A 27,987-nucleotide genomic window follows, 5' to 3' on the forward strand; every position below is an offset into this window, starting at 1 on the left:
CAATTTTACCATTGGGCTCCTTGTCTCCTAGTTTTCACCTGACAGCTTCAGCTCTGCTTCCTATCCACTGCCATTGCCAGGACACCCACCTGCCCCACAGCAGGGCAGGGGATTTCATGATGCTCCTTAACCTCCTGTTTATGACTTTCTGCCTCTCTGAGCTTTTCAGAATGCAGCACACACCAAGGAGCTGCTTGCAATGTCAGACACGTTCTACCCACTTGCTGACAGTCATGAACACACCACCAGTGCAACAACCCGGCAATATGCATTTCACAGACTTACAGAAGCACAGAATTGTAGGGGTTGGAAGGGACCTTTAGAAATCATCGAGTCCAACCCCTCTGACAAAGCAGGCTCCCTAGACTGGGTTGCACACCTGCTTTCTCACATACTTACTTCTTTGCTCTTCTGGGGAGCAGAACAACATAGCAAGGATATGGCAGCAAGCTGCAAACTGTTTTCTCTCGAGGTGTGATTAATAACATCTGCTTATTCATTTCCATGGCCAGTAACTTACTTGGGGTGGCTTTTATTTTATCTGATTGGTGACAGGGACAGAGAACCTGAAAAGCTTCCCTCCCAGTCTGCGCTCTGCACAGGCTGCACATATTCTCAAGCCCAGCCCTGGTGAACTGTGAAAACCTTGATGGTAGTTGAATGGTATTGTGGGCAAATAACAGGATGTATTAATCTAAATGGCAACATCCACATTTGAACTGAGCATCTAAACTCCCGTTACAACCAACACAAATTGGTCACAGTTGAATAAGCTGAGAGGAATTCAGTCTATTCTAAGGATATTCCTTATTCACTAAGGGAAACAACTAAGGGCTCTGATCCATTGTTTAAGCATAGGTACTTTGCACCATTTCCAGTATTCCGCATATCCTACCGGCCTCCAGCTCCCACTCACGAAATAAATAGGTTGCCCATAGGTCCTTGGTCACAACTGCCAGTCTCGTGCATATACTCAGGTATCCCACACAGCACTGGACACCTAGGGTGGGCAACTGAATCAAATCCCAGATCACCACTGCCTGTGACAAGTGTTTGTAAGTGTTACTCTTATGCAGACAGCCACATTTGGGCAAATTGAGGTGACTTAAACTTGAGTTCATCCCACTTCACCTACACAGAGCTGAGGCTATCTAAAGGGCTTCGCAAATGAATTTAGCCAAACTCAAGCCCATAGGATGTGAAAAAGAAGTAATTTCTGAGATATTTATAATATTTTCCTCTAATGTGATAATTAGGTAACATCTTTCCTATTAATTTAAAATTGTAAGAGTATGCAGTAAGAGTCACGAGGGAAGTTTCCCTTACGTCTTGGTTGTTTCTGTCTCCTACAGTATGAAGATTTACTGTCTGATTTTCTACAAACTTAAATCTCCAATTCTATCTCCCACTGTTATAAAAGTAGCCATACAATATATTAGGCTTTAACAAGTCACTAAAATAAGATACCGCTGGTTTTCACGGCTTGGGTCTAGAATTTCTGTCTATAATAAAGGCCTTTTGTGTTATCAAATTTCACTGCACATGAGCAAACAAAAAACTCCCACAGGTTCAAAGACAAGGAAATGCCTTGTGAATTTAAGAGAAAAAGGAAAGAGACCAGAATGTGTGACACTACTCACTTCATTATTTTCTGCTGGAGCTACTTAGAAGATCTCTGCAACAGCCCTTGAATTGCAAAGCCACTTGCTTTCCCACTTGCCTTCAGGGCTTTGATTAAAGAAGTTTTTCCTCTTCAATTTCTATGTTTATTATAACAATTCATAAAAGTCCCATCTAGTACAATCAATATTGCTCCACTGTCTTGAAAACTAGCAGAAATCTTGCTTTGAGCACTCATCATCCTGATGCTTATATTAAGGAGAACAGCTATTCTAAAGCTAAATACCCAGGAATATACTGCACTCAGGCAGTTGTCAAGGGTAACTAGTGTCATTTCATGTGATTAACAAATACAAAATGGAATAGATAACAAAAAATAAAATAAAATATTTTTTTATTCTCTGTAATACTTAATTTCTTTCCTTCTAAACGATCTCTTGGAAAAACTGTTTATTTGTGGGCAGTCCTTTTGGAATCACAGACCAAGATGCCATGTGGTTGCAGCAAGGATTGCAAAAGTAGATGAAATTCAATTCTATGTCCAGGCTGAATCATTAAGTGTGCTAAGATACCTGCAGCAATGACACACACCAGACACGGGTTTTTAAAAAGTTCCCAATGACTTCCTATAATAAAAACACTAATATTGTATATATAATGCATCTCATTCCCGTATGAAGCAAGTCTAAACTCTTTTTCTTGGAGAGCATCTTCTGCAGAAAACTGCCTAATGTTTAGGCAGGAAAATGCAGTTTAAAATGTTCTTTTATAAATTGATTTGTAGCTGACGTGCTTTTGAGCAGAATTTGCTTGTCATTCAACAAAAATTTAGCTTAGAATCATATAAACCAAGTACTGACTCTTAAATGTAATTTCAATATAGAAACATTGAAAATACTTTTTATTTCCTGCTTAGAATCACAGAATCATAGAAAAGATCTCTAAGATCACCTAGTCCAACTGTCCATCTACCACCAATGTTTCCCCACTAAACCATGTCCCTCAGTACAATGTCCAAAAGTTTCTTGAGCACCTCCAAGGGCAATGATGCATCCACCTCCCTGGGCAGCCCGGTCCAGCAGGACCACTCTTTCAGAGAAGAAATTTTAACTAATATCCAACCTGACCCTCCGCTGGTGCAACTTGAGGCCGTTCCTTCCCATCCTATTGCTAGTTATGCTGGAAAATAGGCTGACCCTCACCTTGCCACACCCTCCTTTCAAGTACTTATAGAGAGTGATAAGGTCTGCCTTGAGCCTTCCCTTTTTCAGACTAAACAATCCCAGTTCCCTCAGTTGCTCCTCATAGATTTGTGCTCCAGACCTCTCATCAGCTTAGTTGCCCTTCTCTGGAGACACTTCAAGGCCTTGCTGTCTCTCTTGTAGCGAGGGGCCCAAAACTGAGCACAGTACTTGAAGTGCAGCCTCATGAGAGATGAGTACAGAGGGACAATCACCTCCCTCCCTGCTCCTGCTGGCTGTACTATTCCCAATACAGGCAAAGATGCCATTGGCCTTCTTGGCCACCTGGGCACACTGCTGGCTCACTTTCAGCTGAGGACTCACCAACTCCATTTCCTCCACAGTCTTCCAGCCACGCTACCCCAAGCTTGTAGCATTGCCTGGGGTTGTTGTGGCTGAAGTGTGGAACCCAGTACTTGGTCTTGCTGAACTTGCTGCAGTTATAGCAGGCCCCGATCCAGGTATCTTTACAGATTCTGTGCACACAGAGGCAGAGCTAAGGTTCCCGGCAGAGCTTTGTGACAGTGAAGTCACTAAAGTGAACATTTTGCTTATTTGCAACCCTCATCAATAAAACACATTCCAATTATGCTCACCGTGAAAGAACACAATTGGTACAAACCAAAGCCCTTCTCACCTGCCAAGAAATATTCCACAAAGTTTGACTTTATATTACCTGCACATAACATTGCAGACTAATAACAAAGAATTACAGAAAAAAACACACAGGATGTATCAGAGGCTGATAAAGAGTACTGCTTCCAAAAGGGCAATCTTTTCCAAGAATCTACCCACCATCAACCAGAAATCTGGCTGAGCTACCTTCATCCTGAGTAAGCAGCTGCAGCTGCAAACACTTCTCAGAAACAAGCTCTTCAATTATTTAAGGCTTTTCTACCCAGGAAGTGAAGCTGAATGCATGACAAAGAAAATTTGAAATACATGTGGTGTGGCTATGGTTTGAGTGTGAACTCAAGCACGTTATACCTTATTTCCTTCATATTTCAATCTTAACTGTGGGCAAGTATGTGAACGCAGACAGTGGAAAATAGAGGGGCGTAAGTGGCACAAAAGAGTACACTATAGCAAAGAGGAGGTGTGAAGAACAAGGTTTGCACAAGCACCAAGCAGCACAGGACAAGCTACTGACAAGAAAGTTATAAAACTAAGCGACCTAACTGTGCACGGCTTTGTCACCGAGATTGTCTGCACTGTTTCCTATTTCACACTGAGCTATGTCCTGGCCAAAGTAGGGCAAGAAGCTGAGATCCAGAGTTAAAAGGACTTGCACTTCTTACCATTAGATGTTCTCATCTGCCGCCGTCGCCCGACGCGGTCCAGGCCAATGGGGGTGCTCTGTGAAAAGGTGAGGGGCCGGAACCTGGCAGAAACAGCTTTGTAGGGGGGCACCTGGTGTGCAGGGACAGGCGGCCGTGTGGTGGGCTGCAGGGAAAGCATGAAGCATCAGCATTAGTAACCAACTTACTCATCGGCCCACTGAGTACAACTCAGCCTGAAGGACAGTTCCTGCTGGTAGTCCACCAAGTTACAGAGGTAGCAAACAGCCCTACTTCATGCAACCTGAGGTTTCTTACGTACTACTCACCATCATCACACTATGTAATGTTACAGTTCCCTGTTACATTAAAAACTCCGTAGACTTCTCTTACAATCAGGCACAAAATGTAACTTTCATCTTGTAATACTCCATACTACATGCTCTGGAATCTAACTGATTTCAGGCTAACTTTGTAAATACCCATCTGAATACTGTTAAGAGTGACCGACAGTGCTACAGGTGGCAGTTGTGTTCATTTCCTAGGCTGCTTTTTTTCTTCATAGAAGTAAAATAGATTTGTTTTGTAAGACTCCCTGGCTCTGAAGATCCCAGGAGTTACAGTTGAAAGAAATAATATTTAGTTTACTTTTATGTAAAGACGTTTTCCTTAGTCAAATAATTCATTTGCTTCATTATGATTAGAAAACCCACCTATTTGCAAACTGATTCTACCTTTACATCATCCCTGGACAATTTCACATCAGGTTGAATGACCTGGCATAAGCTCTCCACGTTGAACATCAAAATTTCACCTTTTACTTATTTATGGGCAATTAATATATATTTGTAAGGCATTAATCCAGATTCTTTCCCTCCCTAGTGCAGTTACTCAGTAGCAGACCTGTGAAGGACATAATCTGGCTTAAAAATGCATCCCTGTTGGGAATGCTTCATAGTTTTGGTCTTGGCCACCATATGTGGTCCCAGCAGTGCACTCACTGAAATCCAGCTCTTGCAGAAGCATCCAAGCAAAGAAAGAGTCAACTCCAATAGCTGCCCTGATGGACAGTCCTTTGTTAATAAACTGGTGTGAAAAAGGTTTGTAGAAACACCAATTTGATTTCAGTAGTAAATGGAAGGGGGTGGAATGTCAAATGAATTTCATGGTAAGCAATAATTATTTGGGTTGTTTTAAAGGCAGTATGTTGGCAATACTCAGTACCCCTTGAAATGCATGTATTTGTGTGTAGACCAGGCTCTAGGCAACTTGTTCTACCTTACCAAAGACTGAAGCTCTTTAAACACCTACAAAACAGGGTCATCACTACAAACGGAACAGCAAGTTCTCTACACATCATACCACTTCCAGACTACCTCCAGGAAAAAAAAGGAGCTATTTTTTATATTTCAGATGTTTGTTATTACTCAGTCTCTAATATAAACTTCTCTGAACAGAGAAGACAAATAAGTATATAGGTATTGATCAAGAGCTAACTGAACCACTTGCTGCTTCCTTATGGGCTTCCTCCATTCCATCAGCTCAATTGAGAAGTTTTAAGTACCTTAAATATGCCAATACCAAGATTTCGAACACCACAGCAGTCACCCCAGGATTGAACAGACCTGTTTTTGGAGATTTTGAAATGACTGACAAACAATATGTTGTTATCATTTGTTTGTACACCTCTGCTCCTCAGAGCCTATACCCTGTCAGGTAACTAAATACAGAGCTGTATTACTCACTAATGAGATTTCACACACCAATATGTGAAGTAACAATCACTGCAAGAAAGAAACGAGGTTAATTTACAATAGAAGAAAGATTATCCCAAAGACAGTATCAGTTTTATTCCATGCTGTTTCGCTTTTTAACAAGACAAAGTAGTTAGTGACAAGGAAAGCAGAAATATGAGGATATGCTGTCAGCTTGACAAAAGGGAAGGAAGAAAAGGAAGCATCCATTCTATTTTCTAGGCTGAAGATAAAGACAAGGAAGTGAAAGGGTCTTATGCAGTTTGCAGAGAGCACATCTCTATCTTACTTGTGTCAGCAGACCTTCAATTTCTTCTGCCGGACCGCTTCCATAGAAATTGACCCCACCTATTACAGAGATGGGTCTTCTTTTTCGCCCTCTGGAGCAGCCTACTGTATTGCTTTGGATCACAGACCCAACAGAAGCCAGTCCTGGCTGATTTTCTCCATCCGTGCAGTCTGTCTTCTGTGACTCCACAGCAACTGCATCTTCGGGTATAGAGACACTTCTGATTGACATTTGGCCATAGTCAGAGAGAGGTCTGGGCCGAGACCTTTTTCCAGAGCCCCATCTCCTGGGCGTGACCCTTTGCGTGTCTGTCTTTTCTTCATCCTGGGATGGGGACTTCTTCCAGTGGTCATCAGAAACAACCTTTTTAAATGTGAACAAGTCAAATAAGCTACAGAATTTTCTGATACTTATTGTGAGTTTATCACATGGCAGATCAACTTAACATCGCTAAAAAGAAAGTGTTGCTATAAATACAATAAATACAGCTGATAATTCAGGAAGACAGTAGCTTTGCATAGGAAAGATCACAAGCTGCTTGTGCTGTGTATGGTTAACACTACCTCGGCAGCACCTCTTGGACAAATAACATCACTAATACCATTAATAACTCACCTATGACCTCTGCAGTGTCTAAAGGCACTTTTGACATTATTGTAAATACTGCATTCACTCAGTCCTATCTTATGGCACTTGTAGAACTTCTTCATGTACATAAGAAATGACAAATACAACATCTATAAAAAAAATTTAAACCCACACATCTTCTTCTGCTTTACCCCCACCCAGTGATGGAAACAAGCAGTGAGTCTCAGTGTGGTTTGCTGGTGCCAAGTAACTGTATGTTGAAACCAAAATGGGCAGCCACATTTCTCCTACCACCCTTCACACCCTCTTTCTAGCATCAGATCTACAGATTATGTGGCTGTGTGCAAATTGGTTTAGTGAGATGATTCATTTTGGAAGGGAGAAAATACTTATCTCCCCAGTCAGGTAGAGCAGAAAGAGAGATACAACACTGTAGTGCTAATACAGAAAAATAAATCTTTCCAGAAAGGATGCTAAGAAAATATAAATGTCATCTATATTTAGCAACCAGCTGGCCCACTGAGGTTAATGCCCATAGGTATCACATCTGTACTAGTACTGTAAGTCTGGAAATAAAACAGCTTTGATTCAAATAATTATCAGTGGCAACGTTTTGAAGGACTTCAGTCCACATGGAATAAAGCTGCTGTAAACTTCTCTATCAAAACTCCTCAAGCTTTTGAGAAGAAAATATTACACATAAAATGTTATATTCACTTAGATTTCCAAATTCTCAGAGCCTTTCCTGTCTCACCTATATAGAACAGGAAAAAACAAACATAAAAAAACAGAGAAGACAGATGTTTCTGGTCTGGGTTTGCCTGACTGTGTGCTGGAATGAATAAATTCCAGTTTATTGTGAGCAAGTGAACTCTGCTGTAATTTCTTATATGAATTATGAACGAATTCTGACCTTTCTGTAATAAAAATCAGCCTACTTCCTTATCGAGACTGCCCAAGTGCATTTCTGACAATGTTCAAAGCTAATAAATACTCCAAAAAGACAGACTGCATTTCAACTGTCTCTGGCTACCATTTGTTCATGTTTTAGACAAGTTGAAGGCATTTCAGGTTACTTCATGTTCAAAACAACCATTAGCATGGAACCAGTGGTTTACAATGAAGCTGTATAAGCCAGCTCATCCTCTTACCTTCTGCACTACGTGCCACTTTCAACCAGCACAGCCCTTGCTAGCACCTGACAGTGGGCAGATTTTGACAGCATAAGAGAAATTTCACCGTATGAAACCACTTTAACTAGTAGGCAGCCTTATTAAATAACGTTTTATATGATTACTGCAATTGAGGGATGAAAAATGAGCCACATCCTTTGTTCTATATTAAATTCCTCCATTTATGATAGGAAATTTCCCCTAAATAGAGCACTTTCATAAATACTGAATTCTACAACGTCACAGCTATCAATCAAGAACGCTTGAGCTTCCCTGCAGGTTTCAGCTCACAATTCACTCAGTTGAAGCCATTCAGAGGGAAGTGAGCACCAGCTGCCACACCAACAGCTTCAGTACAGCAGGTGAGGCTGGCCCTGAGCCTCCTCTGAGGTCACAGCAGCAAAAGCATAGTTTAAATAAGGTTCTTACCTCCGAATCAGACACAGGTAAAGGGTCTCCACATACACAGTAACTGAGACAGGAGTTCATCAGAGTCATTTTGTATTTCTGTTTTTCAAAGTCTTGTCCATAAGAACCACAAGTGCAAATAAACTCCCTGCATAACCAGTCAGACAAAGTTCATCTCATGACCTGCACTTTTAGACTGAGAGAAGGACACGTCACATGTCATCTCCTAATCTGCTTTTTAAACCCTTATCTTGAGCAATAACATTTGCAAAGAGAAGACTGTTCTCCTTCTGCAGCACTCCACCTACAGTAGTTGATTCAAATGACAGCGAGACTAATCTGCTGTGCAATAAACAATCCCGAAGGACACGTATTTTTAGGCTTACACCCATAACTTGCATTGAAGAAGAGTAATAAAAGAAAAATAATAATCCTCTCCTAGCAAAAAAATCAGAAGAAACCAGACTGATAACCTCACATTGCTGTAAGTGACCTACTCAGGCAGGAGGGGCCCAATCAGGAGATGCTGACTGCCAGGAATAAAATACCCGGCGTGAAATTCATAGGCTCCAGTATTTCAGGCACTTAAGCAAGCTCCAGCTACCACCAGCTTCATACTGGTGTAGCACCACTGACCTCAAATGACCTTCTCTTGATTAATCCCTTACAAGTGAGATCAGGTTTATATTTTACATTTACAGACATGGGTCTCGATATGCATGCCACTTCATGTAGGGCAAAGATCAAAGTGTCACACACCGACTCCAGAATTCTGCTGGTCAGAAATTTCAAGGAATTTCAAGATTCCCGTGAAGGTCTAATGAAAGCTGAGTCCGTGCTGGGTTTTCTGACATTCACACCTGCCAGCACTGGTTTACCAGTGTTAGCAATCAAGATCATTCATCTTGTCCTTTAGGCTGCACCCTCAGTTAGGATTCGTAAGTCTGCAAACACAACCAAATCTACTGATTTATTCTGGACAGCTAAACTCCTGTAGCAGTGTAGGAGCTGTATTTCAACAATCTTTTCTGACAGCAGTATTTCCACAGATAGAACCACTTAAAATGAACACTTTCTTCAATCCAGACTGCACGTGTGTAGTGGCTACTGTTCCCACATAACATGCCCATCTTAACTTTTACAGTGGCATCCAGCTCCAGATACCCACACCTAAGCACTGATGTCAGCAATGTCTGTCTGTATGTCAGCTAGATGTTAAAGCTCTCACTGTAATCTGCAGAAACCGGGAGCAAGATTCTGTTGCCTAAATACAGTCACCCCATGCCATTTCAAACACAGAATCATAGAATCCAAGATCCTACAAGATCATCCAGTCCAGACATCCACTCACCACCAATATTTCGTCACTAAACAACCTGAGGGACCTACAATATCTCCATGCCCCATACATCATGCAGGTGCAGTGCAGGACCTACAGGAGGCCTGGGCCATCCTGAAGCTGCCTCTGGAGACAGGACAAGGGAATTGCCCAGGGCACCTTCAAAAGTACTGAGTGTTTATGAACAGGCAATCAAGTTGAGCTCCTGCAATACAGCATCTGTGGGGCCTACAATCAGCACAGCATACAAAACAACTCAACTATGCAGTACCAGGAGCACACACCAGTGGCCAAAATGCTACAGCCTTACTTTAGGTGCTGTGAGGAACCCAGGTAGAAGAGATGGCGGCACCACAGAGCCCACGCCCAGCTGGGATGGACTGTTGCTCTACCTGGCCCAGACTGATTTCCCATTGTGGGTCTGGAAGCTTCAAGGGTTCAGCTCTGCTCTCACCTCAATCTGGCAGCAGTACAGTGCTGCTGCACTCAGGGGAGCGTTGTTGCCATTGGCATTCCCTGTTACTCATTAACATCAATGTACGCAAGATCAGCTCAGATGTTTAACTACTGAAATCTTAACTTGCCATTGCAGCCAGGTAAGAGCCAGGTTCTGCAATTACTACTTAGACTACAGTGTGTATCTTATAAACTTGGCACTCATAACTGCCTCCAGAGGGAGTGTTACACAAGGTGAGGATAACTCTCCAGAGCAGCACAAGATGTCCCTGTTCATGGCAGGGAGTTGGGCTAGATGACCTCTAATGGTCCCTTCCAACTCAAACAATTCTATGACTCTGTTCAATGACTCTATGGCCTGAACCATGCACTCTGGACAGTCTTGCTTATGAGGACACAAGTTCTATCACTGAAATGGCAAAAATTTGCCTCTACCTGAAACTGCATGGAGGGCCTTCTGCTGGCACGACTATGCCAATCATGAATAACATCCTATAGTCAACGGACATGCTTGGCTGCAGGAAAAAAACAACTGTAAATGCAACCCAACGCACACCTGACACTGGAGCCTTGTTATGCTGGCAATGCACAAACAATCCTGTGTGAGCTTTTGTTGATCTAGTCCTGCCATAAGGTCCCCAGGAGAGAAAATCAAAATTTAAGAATGCCTGAGAAGTTTCAACATACTTTATTATATCATATTTTCAGAGAAAGCAGAAATGTGATGGATATGGTCATGTTCTGTAAATGGTAAGGATTAAGAAGAGGTAATGGAATATATTTATAGGGAAAAACTTTTGTGTTTGTGTTATTTTGGGTAGGTATCCCTGCCTTCATCACAAATACATGTTACTGTGTTCATTTTGAAGTTGTACATAAAACTGTATAAATTTATTAGACTAGCAATGACAGCTACACATCAGTATTACAATCAGTGTTTAAAAGCTGATATTTCTGCATAACCCAGGAACTGCCACTGTATAATACAGGAACTGCCAAATTCCTGGAACTCAGCAGCAGTATTAAATATGATTTTCAATTCACAGAATCACAGAATTGTAGGGATTGGAAGGGACCTCCAGAGATCATGCAGTCCAACCCCCTGCCAAAGCAGCTCCCTAGCCCAGGTTGCACAGGTAGGCGTCCAGGCGGGTCTGGAACGTCTCCAGAGAAGGAGACTCCACCACCTCTCTGTGCAGCTGTGCCACTGCTCCATCACTGCACTGGGAAGAGTTCCCATGCACATTTGTGCAGAACTTCCTCTGCTTCAGTTTGTGGCCATTTCCCCTCATCCTATCACCACACACTGCTGAGAAGAGTCCAGCCTCGTCCCTTTGCCTCCCACTTCTTAGATATTTATAGACGTGGATCAGATCCCCTCTGAGTCTTCTTTTTTCAAGTCTGAACAGACCCAGGTCTCTCAGCCTTTCCTCATAAGAGAAGTGTTTCACGCCCTTTGTCATCTTTGTAGGCCTCTGCTGGACTCTTTCGTGAAAATCCCTGTCTTTTTTGTACTGGGGAGCCCAGAACTGGACACAACACTCCACATTCATATAAGCTAGCAAAAATGTAAAGGGCTGAGTGCTCATGACCTAGGTGTCATAAATAAATTTATCACCATCACTTAACTAAGTAAAAGTCCAGGCAGTGTGTCTCCACCCAGGAACATGATAAAAGGTAACCTTTGCACTTTTTCTTGTTGCACAATAGCAGCAGGGGAACACTAGTTGTAGCTCATTTATCATCACTGCTAACTGAGGTTAGAAGGTTGTTTATGGACACGATCAATAATTTTATTACCAAACTGCTGTCACAAACACAGAGATTAGGAGACTCCAGATATGACAGAGCCTCCTAGAGAAAGCGTATTTACTGCTTTCTTCCCAAATTTTATTAAAAGATCCCAAAGTGTTATCAATGCCCAGTTACTCTCCACTGATCCACCAGGAGTGACAATTTAGTGCTATCATCATAGCAGTGCTTATCATGGAAATGACTGTTTTTGACGTATAAAAAAAACCACTTATTCAGTGTATGCATCTTCTATCAGAAGCCAAACAGAATTATTAAACTAATTCAGTTCACTTACAGAAAGAAAATTTTCACCCACTCCTTTCTCATTAAATGCCAATTGCACTAAAACCTTTGTCTTTCCATTCCAGTAGCTCTTATGCACCTCTTTTTTTCATTAGCTTTTGAGAAGACCCTCAATAAATGCATTGATGATCTGTCCCTGAGATACACACTGCTATTTGACCTGTGGTCTGTAAGATGGGAATACAACCTGTGAAACAGCTGCAAAAATACCATGTAAAACCACATGCATTGACGCCTATACAAACAAGCAAAGCAGAAGAAATCAAAGTAATGCAACGTTCACATTTTAGCATAAATCATAGCTGGTTGGAAATCAGAGCCATTCGAGCACAATAATTGGTCTTTTTTTTTTTATTGGGTGGATCCACAGTTCAAAATTCTGCAAAGCACTGCTTCAAAGGGGCACCCCTACAGCAGTCCTGCCACACTATGCTCCTTGGATGCATGCACGACAGATTTGCATTGCAAGACAGTAAAATCACATTACTTTGATTTCTAATGTGCTAAGAATCAGTTCCTGCTAGCAACACAAGCTTCTGCAGTAAGCACTTGTTTTGGAAGCTCTGGAATACAGAAGAAAATTGTTTATAATTCTGCTGTTGGGATTTGCTGGCATTTATGGAATTTTTACAAATAAATTTAACAATAAATCACATCAGAAGATCTGTACAGATAAAATCCCAAATCAAAGATGGCCATATGTTTCAAAGGCATTTTTATTAATGCAGGTTTGCTTCTTTTCACCTGCCTTGAAAGCATGCTTATAGCCATCAACAAGCCTAATGCTTTCCCAACATGCTTTACAAAGGTTATTGAGTTCACCTCTGTAATATTCACATTTCACAGATAAGGAGCAGACACAAAGCAGTTTGGTAATTCCTATGACAAAGACAAAGCACAGCTGAGCTGGAAATGACCAAAGATCTCCTGACTCCAATCTGTTCTTCAGCCTCAAGGATTTCCTTCCATCTCCCCCTCTGTCATGTAACGCATTTCCAAAGCCAAATGGAGCCAGCACATTTCTGACTGGCAGAGGGGAGGTGCAGGGACATGTATTTCTTTGCAGAAACAATTCCATCAGGCATATGAAATGCAGGCATGCTAAAAACAGAATTGGTTTCCACTAGTTTTCTGGTGTCTTGATATTTGGGGATTGCTGGATGATACTCTAACGCTGTTTCTTTCTTACTTCAGTATTTAAATTAGAAGCTAGTGTGCAGTATACAGTAAAGTAGCACTGACATCTTTTGAGACTTTTTAAGATGTAGAAGCACTAATAGCCCCTAAATAATTCCTGTAAAACTTCTAAATCAAGACTTGGAACACCCCAGAGTGTGTAGGAGTACTAAAAATAACTTTCTTTTATTTGGTAAAACAATCAGCTGCAATAGTCTGCCTGCAGCTTCTGTAACATCCGCTGGCAAACCTCAAAAGCCAGATGTTAACTACAGCTCAGAAGAGGAACTTTCTGCAAACAAAGGGGAAACAGAAAAAGCCATCAGATTTCTAAGTGTCTTTCCAGGAGGAGGTTCCCTGGTTCCCCTTCTCCCCACACTTCCAGAGCACAGTGTCATCATCCAAGCCCAAACCCAAGCCCAAGCAGCCAGCAGGTCCCAAAAACAGTCTCAGTCTTCAGCCTGCAGTGGGTGGAGCTGCCTTGGGCAACTCGATGTCTGCAAACTATTAGCTGCTAGAGAACAGCGTGAGGGCAAAGCCACTGTGGTTGAGCTTGGGCTTGGAGGAGCTGAGCCTGCTGTGATCCACCTCCGCCCTGTGCATGAGGGACTCAGCTGCACCCCCAGCAGTCCTCAGGTGCCAGAAAGGGCAAGCAGCAGCAGCTCAGAGGAAACCCTACAGCTGTGCCCATTCTGTTCAGGGACAGGGTCTGCACCACAGGGCGGTGGGCATGGAACAGGATGCACAGGGCAGTGGGCATGGCCCCGAGTGCCAGAGCAGGGGAAGCATCTGGACAATGCTCTCAGACACAGAGTCTGGATTTTCAGTGGTCCCATGTGGAGCCAGGAATTGGATTCTATGATCCTTGTGCATGTCCCTTTCAATTCAGGATATTCTATGATTCTAAGTTACGTGGCCTGACACAGTACTCCACAGCCTGGGGAGTAAGCCCTGACCTGTGTGAGCAGCACCTGGCTATGCCCCATATGCAGGGCACCAGAGCCAAGTCCCAGGCACTCTGTAAAGGCAGAAGGAAGAGGGCAGCAGCTTCCTCCAGGCCAAACACAGTGAAATCCATTTGCATACCCCCTTTTAGAGTATATGTTTGCAGGGATAACAATAATCTCGTGTAACTATCAGTTTTTACGAATGGCCAGTTTCATTCAGAACTGCAGAGTTACTCTTAACTTGATTCAGACAGATTCCTGTCCACCACTGCTTTCCTCTTCCTACCAGAAGATACAGCAGCAAATGATTAAAGGTTATCCTGAATGGCAGTTAGCTGCAGTGAGCTGGAAAAGTTTTTGCTATAACAGGAAGAAAGATATGTGTGCTTTGAGGGGTGTATGCTGAATCATTTCAGTCATCAGCTCTGCAGTTTGGGGTTTTTGCAAGGCACGCTGGTTCCTGGCTAAGCTCTGTGTGGGTGCTCTTGAAAACTGTCCTTTGAGCACCTAGTGGAAGGTGGAAACATTGTGTGGCAATCTATGAGGCAGCACAGAGAGCTCAGAGCAAACACAACACCACTCAGTCTAAAGGAAATCTTTGTTTGCCACCAGAGATGCTGCTGAGAGACTCTCACAGTGCTCTCTGCTGTCCCTTGGCCAGAGCAGCACTGACGGTGACCCAGAGTGCTGGGACCTCACTGGAAGAAGTCAACTCAGTTGAAGAAGTTCTCACACTTACTTAATCCTTGACAGTTTAGCACATTTTGAGTCGTACAAATTAAGCTGATTAAGTCACATTCTAAACTGCACATGGATGACCTGGAGATAAATAACAGCAATAAGAGCTCAGGGAGCTGAGAGCAGCTGACCTGGCCCTGAGAGAGGATGGGCACTGAGGACAGAGCTGAATCTTCATATTCCTACTCCTACAGTTCTTCCAGGAGCTCTACCCCAAATTAAGCCACCATTGCTCAATATTCAGAGCACAGAAATCTGTAAGGAAAAGATGGGAGCAGCAACTCCATCCCGTGCTACAGCAGGTTACCATCATATGACCCTGCAAACAGCTGAGCTCAGGAGACTGCATGGTGTAGATAAGGTAGGACCACTGAAAGTTGCATGGCATGGACATAAGTGAGTCAACAGATTGATCTCAGAGCAGTTAAAATATAATCTGCAAACAAAACACGACCCAGCTGAGTACAGAATTACCTGTTTAAGTGAGTTATCATTCACTTACAGTCATGTAGATAAGGTGTTGCATTTAAGTAATAGAAAGTCTAGTGTAACATGAAGCCAGGTGCCAGCAAGGCAGCTTAAACAGCAGGTGCTCCAAGAGCTTGTTGGGTTTTGTCACAAGTGCAGAAGAGTGTGTTGTTTTTTGCAGCTCGTAGCTGACATACAAAGAAAAGCTTCTGTCATTTACACTGACATGGGACTTTCCTTCAGGATAATGCAAACAATGTAAAACAGTCCAAATATGAGATTGTACTTAAGCATCTCCTGATGCTATTCAAAAGCAATACACTGGGGTATGGAAGACACTGTCAAAAGCAGAGACTGGGAGAGCGAGGGCTGTCACAGTGAGCTGTGGTGACTCACGCCTATAGTTTAACACATGCTGAGACACAGACCCATGCTGCATTTAGTCATCTCTTCCCTGGGAAGCAACATCTGCAGAGACCAGCAACTGAGGAGGCCAAACACCTCACCTGCTCCAGTCTTCTGGTGAAACCAATAGGACAGCAGTGACAAAATGTCAAGCCTGAAACATGGTGGGGAAAAAAAAAGCACAACACCAATTCAGATGAATCAGTAGATATCCTTGTGAGAATACCAGAATACCATGAAATCATCTTCACAGCACTGGGGAAATGCTGGCAAGTTTGCACATCTGGGCATGCATGGAGATGTGAGCCTGGATGCTTAGCTCTTTGTAGAGAAATATTGTAGAGAAATAGAGAAAAGCCATAGAGATTTTAATGGCTTTTACATGCTTGCTTTTACATGAAAGCCACATAAAATGATGTGTGAAACGGGGAAACTATGTAGATTTGTCCATGCACTTAAGGTTCAGTCTTTAAAATTCTGGATTTGTACTGCTCAGCAGTACATCTCAAACAATTGCAGAGAACAAATCAAACACCTGACCGTCAAGTTCTGTAATGCAGAGGTGTGAGCTAGAATTAAAAATGAAATGTAGTTAAAAGTTCAAACCTCAGTGACCTCACCGTGTGAATAAGCTCCAATTAATGGGGGCTGAATAAGCTCCAATTAAAAAAGACTGCCATCTCCAGTACCAAGCTACCTTCAAGCACAATAGTGAGGAGGAGTAAAAGTGCAATGAAACCCTGCAAAGAAATGGCAGGGAGATACCATGCTGCTCTTCTTGCTTCATGCTCACGCTAAGTGCCATGGCTGTAGAGCTGTGCATGGGATGGGAAGCAGGTCTGGAGAGAAGAGCCCCCTTGCACAGTATGACAGACGTAACCCTGTCCTGCTCATCTCATGCTTCCAATCAGTACCTGCACCCACCTCCAAAAACATTGCTTTTTTGGATCAAAACAGAAATGTGGGTGCAGCTGCACCTTTTGGGCCATGCAACAGCACAAAGGCTGCTCTGCACAGCACCCACAGTGAGGTTTGGTTCCCTTGCTGCAGCCCTGCAGTGCACAGACCCATCCCTCATTTCCCTCATCCCCTGAAGGGCTTCATCCTACACTGGCAGTGCATCCCCCACACAAACTGCTGCTACCAGTGCACACAGCATACTCTAGAAACTGAAGAGAGCACTAAAACGCACTCACAAATAACTTAAAATATATTATAGCATAAAGGTTTAAATTGCATGCTAGATAATAACAGAATGTGGTGTTAAAACTAAAATTGTCGTGACTTTTATCCACCCAGTGCAGACATTCATTTAAGAACTTCCGAAAGGCATACTGGTTTCCGAGGAATCCAGGGGAGGGACAAGCTGAATTTTCTTGTGTCATGAGCCCGGATCACCACTAGATGGTAGATGAGTAGCATTAATCCTCCCGTTTTGTTCTGGGAGACACTACTGGCACATGGACACATCACAGCTTCTCACCCCCTTGGCAGTGTGGAAGAGTCTCCCTGCACACAGCACTACGTGAGAGTATTGAAAGATGAATAGATGTGTGGATATGTGGATATGTGGATATGTGGATATGTGGATGGATGGAAGGATGGATGGATGGATGGATGGATGGATGGATGGATGGATGGATGGATGGATGGATGGATGGATGGATGGGTGGATGGATGGGTGGATGGATGAACAGATGTGGCAGCCCTGGGACTCAGGATGAAGAATGATCCCAGGATCCCAATGTTTGTACACACTGGACATATCTTCCAATCTTGCCATATTTGTAAGCATTACAGCAAGCAAACTCACTCTTCTCCAGCAGACCAACAGTGTCAATAAGTTCTGTGACCATTCACAGTTAGTCTGTAAAAACCTCGCCAGGCTTTTAAAAGTAAAGATGGCTTCACAGACATGATTAGACTAGCATGAAAGGATGAAGTGTGTGCGTACCTAAGGTATATGACACATTTAGTCAAAACAAGGTTGCTTAAAAGCACTGGCAGTTTAATTTTGTAACTGGTTTTCACACAGACCCTCCACAGGACTTCAGTTTTACAACTGCACTTACTTCAGCACACCTACCCAACTACTGTGTGTATTAAATATCAGTTAGATATAGTGGGGTGATGATGGCTTCTCTAATGCTTCAGAGGTAACACACTCTGCTGCTCAAAGCTGGCAAGCAAATATCCAAACACTTCACACTCAGCACAGCCACCAGTGCACTATGAAAACATAGACAACAACTGAATGTTTTAAACTTCTGCATCTCTCGTGACATGCTGCTCTACAAATATCATCCTGTTCTGCAAGGCTGCCACAGAAGAAGTGTTTCACACTGAATCAACACTATTTCCAAATGTACAGGCTTCTTAGAGACCATTTGGCTTGGAAGAAACACAGCCAGACCCTGCCTGGGCTGGTACAATCTGACAAGCCCGCAAGACAAGCTGGTATAACTGCAGGGTGTAATAAGATGCCCTTGAAAATGTACACGAACAGCTTGGCTGCCAAAACTTTCTTGGATGCTAATGCACAAAGAGAAAATAATTTGATGTTAGCTTCCAAAGAGAATATATTAAAGAAAACAATTGCTGTCAGCATATTTTAGCAATAACAAGCTGCAATATCCATTAGTATTCCGGTTATTTTGCATTGTTTGCATTGTTTTGCATTAATAAAGAGAAAACCTGATGGATAAATATATAACTTCTAAAGGATTTTGCATTCTTTCTTACCTCTTCCTTTTTTTCTTCTGTGCCAGGGACTAAATTGAGACTCAGCTGAGAGTGACTGCTGATGCCACTGTCCTCATTTCCATCATCATAGTACACAGTTTGCACTGTGTCCTGGAAGCAGACGGGATTCCTGCCCAGCTTTGGCCCAACCTCGCCTCTCTCTTCGCTCTCCATGGAGCTCAGTGACAGCGTGCTATGATGGTTTGGGCACTGGAAATCCATATTGCACTTCACTTTCTCCGTGCTGGGGCTTTGAGGTTTTGGAGCAGTCGGCCTGACAGGGATGTGAGGATGTTCAGCATCGCATATAAACTGCTGGGGAGCTTTCAGTTCGTCCGAGTCCGTTTCAAACACTTCATTAGGATATGGCCCGATGTCACTCAGAGTAGGGGACAAGCTATCAGATTCTGCAATACCCGAAGATGTCCTGAGGTTTTTGTCTTCAGCACCAGCTACATTCATTTCAGCTTCTTTATCCTGAGCAGCCACAGGGCTTTGTAGACAAGGTGTTCCTGGTGAAGAAGAATCTGGACTAGATACTGAGGAGGTGCACCTCTTTCTGTCATGATCCGTGCTACTGGAAACCCTGCGGGAGTAGTCATCATGCAGTCTGCTGTTTGACCTTGTTCTCTGGGACTGCTCACTGGGAGAAGGAGCCGTGCTCTTAGGGACATCCTTCTTCCATGCAACGTCTGTAACATTACTGACAAGCTTCAGAACTCGGTCAAAATCCTTTGCCCTGATGGGGCTCTTCCATCGCTTGGATCTCCTCTCAGGGTTCCCATTTGTTTTGTCTGAGTCAGCAGAAGTAACGCTCACAGTCCTTGCTGGCATTTGTTTTTCATTCGCAGCCCTGAGGTCAGTAAGGTTTGAGGTGGACTTCCGTTTGAATGAGCTTTTTTTCAGAAAGTTCAAATTATCCGAACTTTTGCTTCTCCGATAGATGATCCTGTTGTTTTCAGAGTCCTTCACCAAAATCTCACAGATCTTTGTCTCTGCGAGGACAGGAGACGTTGGTCCGGTGCCGTTTTGGTGGCTCTGAGCTTTCTCTGTGTCGAGCAGGTTGATGCGGCCGGCACCGTACGCCCGTCGGATGCTGCGTGAGCGGTGTGTGTTCCTCAGGAAGGACTCATCGCTTTCCTCAGCATCAGAGCAGTCGGACGCCAAACCATCCACCGCACTCTGGAAATCCTGCAAAGGGCCCGAATAGGAATACCTGTTAGTTTGAACTCTCACCACTGCCCCATTTGAGCTGTGTTTGCCTACATCGTTCTCATTTAGGATATCGGGACACTCCCTTGCTTGAATCCCTTGCAGAACAGATGATTTCAGCTTCTTGAAAGACCCCATTTTCCTGATGGAAGACAAAGCATTCCACGTGGAAGAGTTGCCCATCACAATGAGGGAGCGGGGCCTGTCAGAGCTGGAATTTGCTCGTTTCCGAGGTGTGGAGAAGAAGCGCATGATTTTGGAAGGGCTGAGTTTCTCATCTTGTGTTTCCTCTTCACAACTGCCACAGGTGCTGTACCCCCCATTATGACTGACAGAAGTCGTCAGGTTCGGAGGCTCCTTATTATCCATCACGATACAAGTGACGGTGTTGCTGTTCCCACAACCATTCTGAAATGTGGTCATGCCCTCGATGCTGTAAGCATGGAGCTGGAGGCTGGGACAGCTCACAGCCACACTGCTGTCCCCGGCAGCTGCCCTCGCTGCCTGGCCCACATCTGCTGCACTCGAGCTCCTCTTGCTCCCACGTTCGCCAGCCAAGCTAAGCTCCTCTGGCTGCACCGCCTGCGCCAAGAACACAAAGGTGACCATTAGGGCAATTTCGGTACAAAGTCCCCTGCTAAAAGAAGTTTGGACCTCACTGTCAGTAACAACACGTGTGAGCTCAAGGAGTTCCTTCCAGCCGCACAAAGGTGCATTACAGCAGGGAGAGGACATTAATAACACCCTCACAGCATAACTGCAAGAGAGCAGAATAATTTAAATAAGTGTTTGTTTTTCTAAAGCTTAATGAGCTAATAAGTTCACTAGTATTACCACACTGCTGAACACTACCTGTAATTCCCACACATGTTTAGAGGGGAAAAAAGCAACACAGACGAGAAGTTTCATTGAAAGTACTGAGCTCGGCCGGACTGCCACCTAGCACTCGCACAGTGAAAGGCCAGACCGGGTCTTCCCAACACTCGCAGCCGGGGGAGGCTGCACGACGCCCAGCTGCCTTTGTCCCCTCGCGGGGCACCGCGGGGCTGCGCATCTCCATAAGAATGGGGCCGGCAGCCGCGGGGCAGCACGGAGCTGGGGCCGGCAGCTCCCTCCAGAGTGCAACTTTAAAAGGAGTTTTCCGAACCTCCGGGGATAAAAGGGTTTTCTCGTGTTTCAGGGAGACGCCGGAGATCCTCCGCATCGCTGCTTTTAATCCCCTCCATTCACACGGTCACAGCGTGAGCCCGCCCTGCGCGGAGGGGCTCCGCTCGGCCCCGCACCGCGGAGCGGACAAAGCTCCGGGCCCCGGCCCGCACCGCTAGGGGAAAAATAATAGTAAAAAACAAATAGCAAAACAAAAGATAAAACTATCGACGAGAGAACTCCCAGAAGAAAGCCGCTTTCTGCACCTGAACGGGCGGGCGGGCAGGGGGAGGGTGGTGAACGAAAGCAACGCGACGGAATCAGAACTAAAAACGAAGCGCGCAGCTCTCAGCCCGCACCCGCCCCGCAAAGAGCCCCGCGCCCTTACCTGAGGGCAGCCGCGCGGCCCCGCTGCCCGCACCCGGCCCCGCCGCAGCCCGATCCCGCGTCGCTATGGCAGCGGCCGCCGCGGCGGAGGAGGGCGGGAACGGGGGCGGGGCGGCCCGGCTCCAGGGACACCCCCGGCTCCACGGGCACCCCCGGCTCCACGAACAGCCCGCTCCTCCTTTTCCCCCCGTGGTGTTCTCGCACGGGTTCTCTTCCTTTGGGGCCCTAAGAAGCCCCAAATATTTGAAATAAAGCCTCCGGATGCCTGGCGGTCTTTTATGCCCCACCGGAGTGTGCTTGGTGGCTATCTGCATATGCCGTAACCTTGCAATCCGTAGCAGATAAGTGTGTTTTTATTTGATATTTAAATTGAGCTGGGGCCCCAATGTGTTTACAGTGCCAATCACTGGGGAAGGACTCAGTGTGTTCTCCTAAATGTATTTGCTTTATTAAGCTTAAAGACATAAATGCTGGATAAGGAGTGCTTCAAACCATAGAATCACAAAGGTTGAAAAAGATCTCTAAGATCGTCCAGTTCCGTTGTCAAACTACCACCAGTACTGCCCACTGAACCATGTCCCTAAGCACTGCATCTCCACATTTCCTGAAAAGCTCCAGAGATGGTGACTCCACCACCTTCCTGAGCAGCCTATTCCAGTGCTCATCCACACTTAGGGAGGAGTTTTTCCTAATATTCCCTTTAAGACCTCTTGTCCTAATGCTGTTACCTGGGAGATGAGGCCAAACCCCCTCACCACAACCTCCTTTCAGGCAGTGTAGAGAGCGATGAGGTCTCCCCTGAGCCTCCTCTTCTCCAAGAGAAGCTTGTACAGAGCCACACTTGGCTCCCAGGCTGCCCTGCTGTCCTACAGCAGACTCGGTTTTGCTGCTTTTCTTCAGACACAGCAGTGTGAACTTCTCACCCTCAGCCTCAACAATGTTCATATTACTGTAAAAAAAAAAAGTGTGAGACTGTCTTACAGACCCATGTCAGGATGCCCAGCAAAGGCACAGAAACACTGATACTTCCTTCTCAGACTGTTTGTGGTCTAAGCATATTCCTACATGCAGGCTGGACTTGCAGATGTAACTAAAACAGTTTGAATGTGACTCAGATCAAAGGGACAATGACAAAAGGGCAGCACAGTTCACAGCAGGACAGACACCCTGTCAAAGTACTGAAGGCCACCAGCCTGTCCTCCAGAACTGTGACTGTGACTCTGCACACTGTAATTACATCTCTGGAGAGCAGCACAGACATCCTCTCAAAGCCAAGGTGTACTTAGGGAATAAGGCAAACAAATGGGCTTAAGGGATGTAGGTCAAACGAGGCAGCAAATAACTCTGGCAGTGACCACAGGATTCTGGGCAGTGAACACAGGGCATAGCCTGGCACCTGCCTGGTGTGGCTTCCTATACACCTGTCAGAGAAGTGAAGTTCTAGGAATGACTCAAACAAGTGGGTCAAGTGTTGAGTTGGTTGCTTTACAGTGCTGACACAGGCAAAAGAAGAGTAAGACTGGAAATGTCTGTAGCAACTGTAGCTGGTGAATAACCACATGCATCAGTACAGGTTATGGGCTGACCTGCTGGAGAGGAGCTCTGTGGAGAAGGACCTGATTGTCCTGGTGGACAGCAGGTTAGCCATGAGCCAGCAATGTGCCCCTGTGACCCAGAAGGCCAATGGCATCCTGGGATGCATTGCAAACAGTGGCCAGCAGGTTGCAGGAAGTGATTCTCCCTCTCCGCTCTGCCCCGGTGAGGTCATATCTGGAGTCCTGTGTCCAGTTCTGGGCTCCCCAGTTCAAGAAAGACAGAGATCTCCTAGTAAGAGTTCAGTGGAAGGCCACAAAGGTGATAAATGGCCTGGAACATCTCCCGTACGAGTAAAGGCTGAGAGACCATGGTTCATTAGTCTGAGAGGAGATCTCATAACTGTTTACAAATATTTAATGGATGGGAGTCAAATGGATGGGACCAGGTTCTTTTCGTAGAGCCAAGTGACTGAATGTAGGGCTACAGGCACAACGTGGAATAAAGGAAGTTCCCTACAAACATGAGGAAAAACTTCACTGTGACAGCATTGGCTGCCCTGCTTTGGCAGGGGGTTGAAATAGATGACCTTCAGAGGTTCCTTCCAAAAACCTGATTCTGTGATTCTGGTGATCTGTGTCATCTTGGGAGTATCTGGGGTGTGTTCTCAGGTCAGTGCAAATGAGAAATATCTGCTTTAGGTCTTTGGAAAAAGAAGCCTCTGAGGGGAAACTTGGGGCTTTAATGGCAAAGAGACAACAGAAGTGTCTATCAGATGTCAACTGTGAAACTGCTTTCAACAGTACAAACTGGTCTTCCCTACTGTCTCTCTTGTCCCTTAAAAAATTCCTAATAGAGCAATGATAGGTCTTCAATGAATTTATGTTCCTGTGCTTCTGTATCTTCTTTATGAATAGGCTTTTTATAGAATCATAGAATGGTTTGGGTTAGAAGGGATCTCAAAGATCATCTAGTTCCAACTCCCTGCCACAGGTAGAGTTGTCAACCACTAAATCAGACATTAAATCAAGCTGCCCAGGGACCCATCCAGCCTGACCTTGAACACCTCTAGGGATGGCGCATCCACAGCTTCTCTGGACAGCCAATGCCAGTGCCTCACCACCCTCTCTCAGTGAAAAACTATCTCCTGTCATCTAATCTAAATCTCTCCTCTTTTAGTTTAAAACTGTTCCCCCTTGTGCTATCACTATCAGACTATGCAAAAAGTCAGGCTCCCTCCTGTATATAATCTCCTTTTAAGTACTGGAAGGCCACAATGAAGCGTCCCTGGAGCCTTCTCCAAGCTAAAAAAGCCCAGCTCCCTCAGCCCGTATTCATAGGAGAGGTGCTCCAGCCCTCTGATCAGTTTTGTGGCCTCCCCTGGACCTGTTCCAAAAGCTCCACATCTTTCTTGAGCTCAGGGCCCCAGATCTGGACACACAACTCCAGTTGTGGCCAGATCCGGGTAATCCATATGGGGCCTTTTCAGTCCACTAGTCCCCTCACAGGAGGGGAATCCTCAGTTCTGCTATCTATCATCTGGACTAAACAGCAGTAAAAACTATTGAGCTGGACCTGAACTAAGCTACTACTTTGAGCCCTTCATTTATCCACCCAACAGTGTTCATGAAACTGAAGAAACTCTGATCAGTTTGAGATTGAATCCTTCTTCTAAATATACCTAAAGCTCACAGGCTTGTTAATAACTGCTTGAGGAGACAGAAATGACAGGAGAAGGTATTGCTCACAAGAACTTAATTTCCTTACAAATCCAAGCTAAAACACTCAGTTTAGACAATTAGGTAAAATCTAATTGTTGCATTCCCTAGATGTCACTAAATTTAATGACAGGAATACATAGAAAATTGAAATTACAGGAAGATTAGTAATCGGTCAGTCAGACGTATTGTCAGGTTCCTAAAAGTAAATGCTATAGTTTTAATCTTCCAGATCTGTTCATAACATACATTCCACTGGTAGCATGCTCAAACTCACCTCTGCCCATTGCAGAATCACTAAGTCACAGTCTGTCCTTCCATACCAGTGCAAAATGAAGGACACTGAAAGAGTGTGCTGTGTCTGAGAACAGGATTAACTTTCTGTACTGCAGACCAATAATTACCCAAATCTTTTCTTAATCTGAATTGTAACTTTTTAAAGGCTGGGAACTCGAACTCCATATAGTGTTCATGGTGCAGACACACCAGATTCAGTAACATGATGAAAAACAAAATTTATCGACAGAGCTGCCATGAGAAAGAAGGCAGATCACTCTTCTGACTGTACAGACAATAACACTTTTCTGTACCTTATAATATTTAAAGAATAGGAGGGTACAGTGTTCTACCAAAGCCACAAACCAAAGTTTCAGTAAATCACTCCTCCCTGTAAAAAGGTTTTTCTACAATCCTAGAAAAGCAAAATATCATCCAAATTTCTAATGGAAAAAAATGAGTAACAAAGGATGGAGCTGACTGAGAGGTTGACCAAGTACAGTCATTTATGAAAACAAGGAGTCCAAGAAAAGATAATCTGGTATAAGATCACAGAATCACAGAGCTGTAGGGGTTGGAAGGGACCTGCAGAGATCATGGAGTCCAACCCCCTGCCAAAGCAGCTCCCTAGCCCAGGTTGCACAGGTAGGCGTCCAGGCGGGTCTGGAACGTCTCCAGAGAAGGAGACTCCACCACCTCTCTGTGCAGCTGTGCCAGTGCTTTTTAATAATGGCTTGATAATGGTGATCACACTTCTCGCAACAAAAATGAAACGCTTGTTTTAGAAGCTCAAAGTCTCTGATTTGAAAGAGGTTTAATGTGCATGTGACATGGAATGAGAAGGATTATTCTAAGTGTAATACAGGTGGGAAAGGATTACAAAGAATGTGACATGGGAGAAAGCGTATTGAGATTTTTAATGAAGAAACAACCCCAAAATTTTTAAATAAAAGTGATGTATCTTTTAGCTTTCTCAGAATAGCACTGAGCACAGTTACATAAAAAGCAAGTCATTCATCTAAATCTGAAAAGTCTAAACAAGAATGATTCTCCCTGATTAGTTTAGAAATCTTCTCTTTCACTCCCACAACTCTGTTGTTTCTTTTGTGATTCTTTTATAAATACTTTCTAAAAGTCCATTTTAAAATAGTGGGGTTTTTTTGTACTCTTAAAAGAGTGAAAAAAAAGCCAAAAGTTATACTTCAAGGAAAACATAAGAAAAACATCTGTCATACTTCAACAGATATTGGGCAAGATGGCAAAGGAAGTAACACATCCTTTAAATTAATGAATGACTGAATTTAATTATTAAGATGTAGAATTACTGAGGTAGAATATCTCTGCTTTAAACAATGTCCTTCCCAAGCTGCAGTATTTAGCTAATGCAGCAGTTTTGAAATTTGCACCTTCCTCTTACACCCCAGGGAAAGACTCTCTTGCAAGCAATTAACCTCCGAGGAATCTCTGCACATTGACAGGTCCCAAAGGGGAATTACACTGAGTCATATATCTACTAAAGTTAAGGGCAACTCCCCCTCTTCAATGGGAGCGAGATCAAGATCTCAATTTGTATGGTTTAGAAATGAGGGAAGAACAGTATGGTTGTGTAAGCAAACCCAAACTAAATTTTTGTCCATTATATATGTAAACTGTGTGGGAAATTAATGTAGGATTTTCCCATCTGTAACCAAATCAGTAATAACAAATTGAAAGGGATTTTCCAAATTCAAGAACTCTGTCATCCTGGCACTGAAAAATTCCATTCCAGAAAATGAATCATGTTGCTACGGAAAGCACTCAAAGGACAGGCTGGGTTAAACTGATGGATTAATTTCTTAATTTGCCCAATGAAAGCTGTCATTGCCTGTGCACAGGGAGCTGGGATACTACTCTCTAAAGGCCAGTTCCTGTTGCATTTACTTAGCTGTATGCCCTTAACTCACTACCAATACAGATAAATGCAATTACTGAACAAAGTAGAAATTTACCACAGCCCGGTCTAAATCACAGCACACAACAAACCTTTCTTTTTGCTCTAATCATTCAACATTTTCTTTTAAATGTGCTTTGCCGACGTTGTTTCGCTGAGCTTGCTCAGCTCTGTTGAACACAGAGATGCAATTTAGGGTGAGCACAATAGCCCAGTGGAACAACGTCACCAAAGAAAAATGACCCTTGTGTACCAGGTTACCACTGTCCCATCTCCCAGTTGCTCTTACTCACCCACCTACACCACTCCAGCTGCATGCAACTTAATGATGGCCTTAGCCTTTCAGCCCAGCAGAATGCTATTTACAGCCCCCAGAGCCTGGCTGTGATGCTATTCTTTCTGGCCATCCTCAAGAGGCATTATTCAGGCAGCGTGACATGAAGAGATGGCTGGTACTACAGAAGGGCAGTTCCCAATAAATGGATCATTGTGCTGAGACATAAAGAAGACTTCCAGTTACCAATTAGGAAGGCTGGTGTAGGGAACCTGCTTTGGCAGGGGGGTTGGACTCGATGATCTCTAGAGGTCCCTTCCAACCCCTATGATTCTGTGATGCTATGAATTCCACCTTTATTTTGTGCCTTACAAAGTGTAAGAGATAAGAAGTAAAGTGACCATGGAGATGAAAAAATAAAAAAAAAATTTAAAAAAGGAGAAGAGTTTAGTAAAATATTCTTTTTTTTTTCTTTTCCTATAGCATTTTTTTTAAACAAACAAACAAAGAAAGAAACAAACAGATTTTCTGTTAAGTGGAAGTGCATTGAAGTGATGTGGAATAGTTGAGAGGAAAGGGTACAAGCCCTGCAGCTGAAATTGTCCCACTCTGCTGTCATTTGTTCTCTTCCATCTCTCTCCATGCCTTTTTCTGCCATCCTTTCATGTCACAGCCCTCCATGTCACATCTCTCACTGTCCTGACTGCCCTACAACCATCCAATATTTATTTTCCTTGCTTGAAATAATAGCACCTAAGTGTGACTATTAGAAGCTCATTATCAGCCTCTTTCCC

General features: G+C 43.9%; 1 protein-coding gene across 2 annotated transcripts in view; it reads right to left on the reverse strand.

Moving 5' to 3' along the window:
* The window catches only part of SPATA13 (spermatogenesis associated 13), a 39,942-nt gene extending 19,435 nt beyond the window's left edge, over nucleotides 1-20,507 (reverse strand). The window contains exons 1-3 of one of the 2 annotated variants that reach the window (XM_065730118.1): nucleotides 18,718-20,507; nucleotides 6,182-6,544; nucleotides 4,160-4,304 (exon numbers count right to left, since the gene is read on the reverse strand). In XM_065730118.1, the coding sequence (XP_065586190.1) occupies nucleotides 4,160-4,304; nucleotides 6,182-6,544; nucleotides 18,718-20,352 (2,143 nt within the window). In that variant the 5' untranslated portion in view covers nucleotides 20,353-20,507. Of the gene's footprint in view, nucleotides 1-4,159; nucleotides 4,305-6,181; nucleotides 6,545-8,370; nucleotides 8,460-18,717 lie in introns of those variants that run through there. The other variant, XM_065730119.1, reaches the window with a different exon arrangement.
* Between the last annotated feature and the right edge of the window lie 7,480 nt (nucleotides 20,508-27,987).

Source organism: Cyrtonyx montezumae, unplaced genomic scaffold, assembly GCF_038088225.1.
Source record: "Cyrtonyx montezumae isolate F1298 unplaced genomic scaffold, pur_monq_1.0 scaffold_12, whole genome shotgun sequence".
NCBI lineage: Eukaryota > Metazoa > Chordata > Aves > Galliformes > Odontophoridae > Cyrtonyx > Cyrtonyx montezumae.